At 49.4% G+C, this 9,525-nt stretch overlaps 1 protein-coding gene across 2 annotated transcripts; it reads left to right on the top strand.

Moving 5' to 3' along the window:
* Positions 1-925: 925 nt before the first annotated feature.
* TP53INP1 (tumor protein p53 inducible nuclear protein 1) lies at positions 926-7,846 on the top strand. 2 transcript variants are annotated; one of them, XM_082753646.1, is made up of 4 exons: positions 926-1,009; positions 1,891-2,161; positions 2,630-2,981; positions 6,593-7,846. In XM_082753646.1, the coding sequence occupies exons 2-4, from the start codon at positions 2,050-2,052 to the stop codon at positions 6,840-6,842; spliced, it is 714 nt and encodes a 237-aa protein (XP_082609772.1). In that variant the 5' UTR covers positions 926-1,009; positions 1,891-2,049; the 3' UTR covers positions 6,843-7,846. The 2 variants fall into 2 exon arrangements, with proteins under 2 accessions (XP_082609772.1, XP_082609773.1); XM_082753647.1 differs by lacking the exon at positions 926-1,009 and adding an exon at positions 1,380-1,516.
* Positions 7,847-9,525: the final 1,679 nt, after the last annotated feature.

The following is a 9,525-nucleotide window of genomic DNA, read 5'->3' as shown; positions in this document are numbered from 1 at the left end:
AGCCAAACTACGAGGCTCCGAGTCAGGGCCAAAGCGGATTCTTGAATTTGCTGAGTTCACGCTCTAGAAATATAGGAACAGGTCCCTGACACCTGTTTCGCATAAAAATCTGGAAAGGCCTGGCCTTGCTTGAAATCTTAACTTGCTGTTTGGGAAAGCAGCATTACAGATGAGTGGCTTACAATGGGAACGATCAACCCGGTATCTTTACACCAACGTCGCAGACAGCTTTGAGCTAACCAAAGCTGAAGCAGAAAGGGAAGTGGCCATTTGAACCGAGGCTGATGTTTAGGTCTAAAAGCCCTCTTTCGGGACAGAACATTTTGTACAGAGACACCAGCGCTGAGACGGGGCTTGGCTGTGCTCGGACCCGTCCAAACCACCCGTGCTTTAAACAACAGGGACAAAACAAATTTACGTCCTGAAATGTGAGGCGGGGAAGCCTGGAACCTTTTGAACCTTTTGGAATCTGTTACAGACCAAGTGAAACCAGCGAGACACTTATGGGGAGAGATGAAGCGTTTGGGGGTTCCTGAAGGACTTGGGGGTTCCTGGGCTCGCGCTGCGTGCACACGATTAATTTCTTCATACAAATCGCTCAGGGCGATGTGGGGAGGTGCGTTAGGGGCAGCTTGGGCAGGTTTTTTGCACATCTTTGTCTGGGGTTTACGCCTGGGGATCTGCTTGGTGCTTAACTCGGGCTCCCCGTGAGGGGGCACCTCAGGCACCCCCTCAGCGGGCTCCCCCCCTCCCCATCCCCATCCCCTCCCCTCAGCCTCGCGGGGGGCCGGGAGCGGGGCGGAGCCTCCACCCTCCCCTCCGCGAAGCCCCGCCCCTTTTCTCCCCCCCTCCCCGTCACGTGCGTTAGCGACAGGCGGCGGCGGCGCCTCCCATTGGCGGAGGGGCGGGGGGGCGGGGCCTCGCGCCCCCCTCCCTACAACAAAGGGCGGCGCGGGCACGGCGCGCGCCCGGCGCCGGGAGCGGCAGCGGCGGGAGCGGGAGCGCGCAGGTGGGCGCCGGGCGGGCACCGGGGTGGGGGTGGGGGTGGGGGTGCGGGTGCCGGTGCCGGGTTTTGGGGTCAGGGCTCTCGGATTTGGGGTTCCCAGCCCGGTGCCTCGCTGCCGGCACGGAGCTGGAGCCGCCGGGGTGTGTGTGTGTGTAAGGGAGGGGTGGTGGGAGCCGCCTGGCGGCGGCGGGGCTGCTGGCGCTGCCTCCGCTGTTGTTTATTTATTTTTTATTTTATTGTTATTTAGTTTTACTTTTTCTGCCTTATTTTGGCGTCCCGGAGCCTTTCCGGGTCCGCTGTGCACTCCTCGTTTGTGGGGTCGTTGTTTGGGGCGGGGGTTGGGGTCCCTCCCTATCACCCCCCCCCCCCCCCCCAGGAGGTGGTGTGTGTGTGGGTAATTAATTTACCTCAGTTAATAATAAATAACACAGTCCGCTGTGTTATCGGAGCGGTGTTGAGCTGTGAGAGCCCTGACGAGCAGCAGGAGTTCAAATAATGAACAGTTTTAAGGTAAGCTGTATTGTAACGGTGCCGTTAAGCACCCTTGGGTGCTGTCTGAGGCACTGGGGTCCCCCCCGCACCCCGTATCCCCCTCCCTGCCCCCGGGGAGGCCGGCGGGGCGCTGGGCAGCAGCACAAAAGCTCCCTCCTCACCCGGCAGAAGGAGGGGTTGGCGGCTGGGCAGGGCTCTGTGCGGGGAGGAGGACCTGGGAGGAAGGCTGTCCTCGCCCAGCAGGCACCCAGGCTGCCCCAGTGCCTCTCGCTGCGGGGAGAAACCCCCACAGACACCTCCGGCAGCACCAAGGGGAGGGTTTGCATTCGCTTCCCTGAGGGTGTTATTGCTGCTTGGTCATTAACAGCCTGTTTTTGTTTGTTTTCTCGCAGTGTTTACCAGCCATGACTCTGAACGTCCCGTGCCGAAGCTGATAAAGCATCCATGCACTTTAATCTCCAGTCGATGCCGCTCTGCTAGCGTGGTGTGAGCTGTGCCTTGCTCCTGGGGCGTAAAGATCCACCAGCCAAAGCCTTGTCCCTGCCTTAGTGATGTTCCAGAGGTTAAATAACATGTTCATGGGAGACATCGACAGCCTGTCCAGCCAAGAGCCAGAGTTCAGTGAGAAGGAAGATGATGAGTGGATTCTGGTTGACTTCATAGGTAAGATGGTTTGTACTTGTCGCCTTTCCACGTGAAGAAACCAGTCACTTAGCAGGATTTTAGGCTAAGAAAAAGGAATGTAGATAGAAATGTAGGTCTTCTGAGCAAACAGAAGGTGTCTTCTGAGCAAAGGCACCAAAACAGGTTATGTAAACGGATGAGAAGAGTGATGTCAGGGCTCTAGACCTGACACAGGCTTCAGCAGAGCCACTCCTGCTGATAAACCCTATTTGACTTATTACACAATTGCACTGCTCTGCTGATAACAGTTATTTTACGTGTCTGGTGTCTAGCCTGGATCGTCAGGGAACTCCCTTTTCCCCTCCCCTTGCTCGTAAAGCAAATTTTGTGTACATGCTGACAGGGGTGTATTTCTGCTTCTGCCTTCCTCTATCCTGTTTCTGGCTTGGTTTGACCTTGCTGGCTGTGTCCTGCCCTTGCCAATGTCCCTGGCTTCCTCCCCTGCAGCAGACACCTGCACCAACTGCTCCGCGGAGGAAGGGGACCTCGCCGAAGCGCCGGCCGCCGGCAGCTCGCCCGTCTTCCCCTGCTTACCGCCCCCCTTGGAGCACCTGCCGGAGGCCAGCGAGTCCTGCTTCATCCACTTCGAGTCGTGCCCCATGGAGGAGAGCTGGTTCATCACCCCTCCGCCCTGCTTCACCGCCGGCGGGCTCACGGCCATCAAGGTGGAGACCAGTCCCATGGAGAACCTCCTCATCGAGCACCCCAGCATGTCTGTCTACGCCGTCCACGACGCCTGCCACAGCCTCAGTGAGCCTGGCTGCGGGGACGAGGAGTTCCACAGCCCGGGTAGCCCCAGGTACGTCTGGCTTCGTTGCAAAAAGATCTGGTTTCTACTTAATCATTGTAGACACTTAATACTGAATTTTCCAGCTTATCCCAGAGCGAGTGAATAAAGCATGAATCCTGCACAAGCAGAGCAGGGCGGGCAGAGCTGCCTGCCTAGGAAAATGGGAGGGGATGACAGGGCTGTGGAGGACTTGGGGATGCTGTTTTGGCACTGTGGTGCATGTTTATGGAGCCCAGTTGTTCCCTCAGGACACACTCCAGGTCTGGCAGTTCGCTGTAGCTGGTATTATACACTTAAAAGCATTCAGACCCCTCGAAGCTATGGGTATTTTTCATTAGTCAGTACCTCTTCAGTCACCTTGAGGTGAAAAATATTACTTTAACAATCCTGGCAGGAAAGTCCTTTTGTTTTTCTAACCTAGTGATGGATTAGGGCAAGAGATTAAATCTCCCACGCACACCTTGTGGAACAAAATTAAATTGATGCTCGTAGATTTACTCCCCACAAGGTGGAAAAAATTGCACTGTAAACTTCTAGCAGGAGCTGCGCTGTTTTAGCTTTGGGTCCTAAAGATCTGGCCACGTGGAATTGCTGCTGTAGTGCTTGGTGCACTGCTTCCTTGGTGCTAAATGGCCAGTGCATCCATCTACACAATACAGACATCTATATAATACAGCATGTGTACAAATAGAGTGTATCTGTGCCACCGTGACTCCTCATTTGCCTGTGTTCCCCTAATTAGAAATAATGGGATGGTTTGTGAGTCCTGGCTAATAAAGACTGACTCTTCCTGACACCTGTAGCAGCAATAATTAAAAAAATTGTAGTCTAGTGAGCTTTGTAGAGGAAAACAGTGAGTGCAGTGATCAAGCTGCTATAGGTAGGTACCCGCTGACTTTTCCAATCAGCCCCTTTCCACGCTTCAAGCTCTCAGTTTGAAGAACGAAGTGACTTTGAGATGGTGCACGCTGCTGTGTAACGAAGCACAGCCCTGGTATCTGTAATCCTGGGTTGCTGTAGTTACTTGGGGAGGGCAGTTTGTGGTGTAAAGCATCAAGGGCTGAGCTTACCTTGGTAGGAGGCGATGTGCATGCAGCACCTCTTTAAAAATGAAGATCTGAGGGAATCTGAGGTAAGCACAGGGAGTCAGGCATGGCCTGGTGAAGGGCAGTAGGCCAGTTTATCTAAACTGTTAATCTCCAGGGGATAGGAACACCTGAAGTCGGATACGGACTTCTCTGGTGACTTGTGAATGAGAGATGCTTCTCCCAAAGAATTTATATCAGTATCTTGTATTGTGTTAAGCTAGTTTAATGCATTGGGGAGCTGAAGCTGAGATCCTCAGCTGGTGCATCACAAAGTTTCTTCACGCTGACTTCTCAGTTGCTGCTTTATTTAGATGACCTGGGCTTGTGTGGAAAATGTAACTATTTTGGGTGGCAGAACTGGGAGCAGGTTAAAGTCTAAAGCTGAGGTAAATCACAAACGGGGAAAATCAATGACACTGCTGATGCAATGAGTCTCAAACTGTTCTGCAGTCCCCAGTGATGTAATGGTTGGCCATTTAACATTGTAGGGCCAAGAAAAGCTGTTTAAGGCACGCTGGCACAGTAAGTACTCCTGTTTTGGGACAGTGCTTCTTGTTTGATCAGCCTGCTAGCAACATTGCTTCCTCTAGAGCCTTGTATGCCGAAACAATACTCATTTTTAGGACTAACCTTTGTGCCAAATAATGTGAATTGATCGAGCCTAACTCCATCTGCTTTAACAAGCCAAAATGCTAAGGGCAGAAAAATCAGTTTAATTGTTGCGGGGTCTGGATCCCAACGTGTTTCTTACGAGGCCTGGCTGCATAGAGCAACTAGCAGGATGCTTAGCTTTCTGGCAAAACAGAGGCTGGGGACACAGCAGAGTGTGTGTAGCAGCAGGCTGGCTTTAGCCACAACCTCTCTAAAATGAGATCTGTGAGGATAGGAGGTTGTCAGCCCACTTCCAAAGCCTGGGGCCCGCTAGTGCCAGACTACCACGAGCAACCAGTAAGGTACAGGAGTGCATGGCCTCCTGGATAATTCACACATCTGCTATCCCAGTCTCATTTTTTTCATTTTTCCACTTTTTATTACTCTTCCAGCACTGGTTTGTAAAGCATGAGGGGTGTGTGAAATGAAAACCATCCTCAGCAAGAATTTTAAGTTGGTCTTTCCCCTTTTTGTGGAGGAAATCTCCGTTTGCTCCTTCCAAATTTCTTTCAAAGCAAAAGGATGGTGCATAAACTTCCCTCTGTTCTTTAAGCTGGTCATGTTTTTCCATAGTAAACCACAATGCTTTGTTAGCAGCCGATGCCCTTCACTTGTTCCTTGCTTCATATTTCAAGTGTTTAGGATAAATCTGTTGAGGGAAGAAGAGAGAACGAGCGTGCCATATGTGACTCTTCTGGAGTCTGTAGGCTTGAGTGCACCTGTACCCAGAGAGCTAAAAAGCAAGTAGATGAAGTGGATTTTTACACTCAAAAGGTGAAAATTAGAGTGGAGGGGCAGGGTGAGGTACCACACTGACAGCACATCCCTTCCACGTGGAGTGGGGAGAGGCAGAGCTCATGTCTGTGCTGATCGCCTGCAAGGGCAAGGCTGAGGGGGTGTACCATGGGCATGGCAGTCCAGACTGGCTGCAGGCTCTCCAGGAGCTCACAGATCTGGGACAAGAGGGGCAATTAACCCTCCCCAGGGTTAACGGGCTTCACAGAGTAGTAAGATTTCCCAACAGGTACTTTGCTTGTGCCTGAGCAAGCTCCCGGCCCTGCAGACACCTTGCTGGGCAGGAAGGGGGAAGGCGAGTAGTGCTGGTGCCACTGGTTGCACTCAGACTTGGGGTTTGCTTTTTCACTTCTAAAACTGCACATTGGAAAGTTTTTAGGAAATCCAGTGGTTGTTCTGGGAAGTAGGGCAGTCCTTTCTCAGTCAGTCCCCGCTTGCATAGGCTGCTGTTCTGTTCCTCACTAGTGCATGATGGAGTGAGGGCTTGCCAAAACTGCTGCCTCCCTGCTCGTGAAATCAAGAGGGCTGGCTGGAGAACGACCCTTCTGAGCTGCTCCCAGCGTGTGCCACCACTGGTCTCTCTCCCATTCTCATGCATGAACATTGGTTGGGTTTACTCGTGCGGCCAGTGACCCAGCTGTACGCTTCCATCCGTGTGCTTTTGTTTTCAGACCGAACAAATGATGTTCAAGGTGATGTTTTTTTTAAACCAAACTTAGCCCCGTGGATAAATCTAAGTCTTCTAAAGCTGGATCAGTGACGCATGCAGCCTTGTGGCTCTGATCCCTGCTGCATCTCGGGGTTGGGGAGGTGGGGCAGGGAAGGAAAGGCACAATAGCATAATAGCTCGAGGCTATTGTGTTCCCTCTGCAGAAAAAGTGAGTTGGCAGCACTACACCCTACTTACCAATGTGATTTTTTTTTTTTTTCCTGAATTGACTTGGCCTAAACTCGGCCCAAATCGTTTCTCAGTAGAATGAGGGTGCCCCTGCTTGACCTGCCCGATGCTGAAGTTCTCACGCCCTGTACAGTTTGCCTCTTTTCAATGCTAACTCGGTGACCATCTGAATTTCCTTGTGTTCTCAGACTGGAGGCCCAAAATGAAACGGGACAGCGTGTTCACTGCTACGTCGCGGCTCTCGCTACTCGTTCAGCCTTTCTGGAAAAATCCAAGAGCTTTCGTCCTACCCACTGGATAAAGGAGCGCGGCGAAAGACACTATCTCAGCAGGAACGGCCTCCGCCGCCAAAACCTCACCAGGGATTGCCACTCTCGGCAGCTCAAGCACAACGGACTCTTTGTTCACCAGCCTTGCCAGCGTCAGTTCAATTACTGACGGCTCTCGGGGGTTTTTAATCTGTGCTCTAATTGGTTCTTAGGTCGCTCCTGTTCTCGCGCGTAGGTAAGTGTGGTCAATCCGAAGCTGATTATCGTTCCCTCAGACACAATCATAGCTAGAGCTGCGTGCGTACCAAACGACACCTCTCCAGACATCTCGCTGCAAGTCCTACACGGTGTTTAATGTCAGTGTCCTGGAAGCCCAGCAGCACGACAGGTTGGGCTGTTTTGTACGCCGATGGGGTCTTAGGTGGCCTCTGAGGGCCACCTAAGTGGAGGAGACTTAACTGAGATGGAAAATCAATTGCATCTTTGCATTAATCAAAGCAGAGTTAGAGAATCTGAGGTTAGCCATATGCTTTAATGACAAATACTTGACAGCTTGTGTATCTGTCTGTATTCAGCATCTGTGATCACCTTCTAACAAGGAAGTACCGTAGCTGCCCGTGGATTTTTACATAGCAATGCTGAACTGTTACAAGAAGGACATCTCATCCAAATTGCCTAGTACCTGTCTGTGTTTGAGAGGAGTTGGCGTTGCGTTGGGTACGTGATGTGGGTGTCAGAAATGGGCTAAATGTCCCCTCGATGTTCCTGCAGTGTGACGTGGCACTGGTTTTGCAGATGTAGTACCTCACAGTGGAGTGAAAGGAAAAGTGGACCTATGGGTTAAGTGCAGGTGCGTAACCCAGAGAGCTGAACTGTTTTACCTGGTACAGTTTGAGTTCTCTTCTCCCCTTTCTCTAACTCTTCTTGTCTTCTAAGACAGACATATTTTTCCAAACCCTAACCCATTCCCTTTAATCTGTCTAGTTACAGAGAAAGATGGTGGAACAACTGTTCTTGTTCTAATCCTGTCGGTAGATGACTGCTTTTTAAAGAAGTCAGGCTGATGCTCAGCTATTTCTGAGCTGCTATTTGCTGTTAGATTTTTTTCTTGTTTACGGGTTGAGAGTTGCTCAAAAATAGCTGAAAGGTTTTTTTTTTTTTTTTTAGAAGTTTTCCTAACTAACTTTCTCTAGTCCCCCTCTCCAATGAAGTCTGAGTTTTTAATTGTGAGTGGAAATGAAGGGTGGTGTGGAAGGGAGAAAAGATTGCTGAAAGCCTTAACTAATCACAAAGATAACTGTATGAATTGAGACACATCAGCAGTGCATTCTCTTCCCTTCAGCTGGGCAGAGGAGGACTGGACGTGAATTCTGTAGACCAACAGGGAAGAAAAGCCATTCAAAACCAGCAAATACTTGAGAATTCTGGAAGGAGGCAGGCACTTAAACTTTACCTGTTAGCAGAGTGTATGTGGCACACTGAACCCTGATAGATTTATCTAGGAAGTAGGTAAAATGGCTTTGGAGGTGAAGAAGCAGAAAAGGGGGAAATATGTAAATTTATCTCCTTTCTGTCAGTGCTCAACTGTTTTTCCCTGTGTGTAGTGCCTAGGGCATTAAAGTGTTAACATTGCAGTCATGTCTTCCAGTAGTCCTTATACAAAAGCTAGTATAAGGAGTCATGTGGGGGGTCTCTGGAAATTGGGCGAGGTCAAAAATGTGAATTATTCCAGGCCTGCGTTGCTTTATTTTCTTTATTTTCAGTCCAGCCAAATGCCGTAGTTCTGCAGAAGCCCAACAACCTGAGTTAGCCCCAATTTAGTGTTGGTGTTGCATGGAGTGCAACTGGAATTGCTGTGGAACATACCTAGGGTATGGAGAACAGCACCTAGGATCTGTTTCATTTTATAATGTTTCACTGCAGTTTTGCTGCTTCCCTGAGTTTAGTTCTGATTGTTGCAAAGGGATATTGACAAATAGTTAAATGTGTAAGAGCAAGTGGTGCTTTCCTGGATATGCTAGATTTTTAGACACATGGAGTTCACATGGACTGTGAAAGAACAAAATTGGTCACATCGTGAGCCTCAGGTAGGGGTTTTGTTACTATTCACAGCAGCCTGTACCTGTGTCCATACAGGAATTCTTCTGTGGTCCAAATATTCTGGTTTACCTGCAAGTAGCTGTAGTTTCACCAGTCTCACATCTGTACACTGGCATAAATACTTCTACTTGTCTCAGATTATCTACCTTTTATCACTCCAACTCTTTGTCCAACTTAAACTTCCTTCTCCCCGACAGCTTTCTAGCTCAGGAAAATTCTGTGCTTTCCTGCGTTGTTTCTCTTGATGCGTAAGTAACTACTTTCCTTCAGCTTTAATTTTCCTAAAGTTAAATGAAGGAAGATGGCGTCTCCACCTCCCTGTGTTGGAAGGAGTAAGTAATCCTTTGAATCTCAGTGGGGAGATGGAGTTGAGAGTACAAAGGCTCCCAGGCATTAAAATGAGAGCCTTGGTTTGTTCTTAGCAGGCAAGTAAATGCAACTTCAGACTGCTCCTAGAGTTGGGAGAAACTGATCTTTTTTATACTACATTACTAGATAACTTTCTGGTGATGAATGCCTATATCTTTCAGGATATAAACTGTTTTGTTGCACAAAGCTGTGCTTTTCGATTTGTAATATTGGAAACCATATTATTGTGTGAGATAGTACTGCATCAATTGCTTTTTGTTAATTTGTTTTGAATATTTATGTTGGTCTAGCCCCATTTTATGCCTGGAGCTATTGGGCAATTAGATTTGTTATGGTTTTCTGTTTTAATAGTGAGCTGTGTGGCTTTTTATATGGTTTTTGAA

The sequence above is a fragment of the Aythya marila genome (assembly GCF_965140915.1).
Source record: "Aythya marila genome assembly, chromosome: 2".
NCBI lineage: Eukaryota > Metazoa > Chordata > Aves > Anseriformes > Anatidae > Aythya > Aythya marila.
Note: the sequence above shows the minus strand (reverse complement) of the source record. Positions and strands in the feature narration are given on the sequence as shown.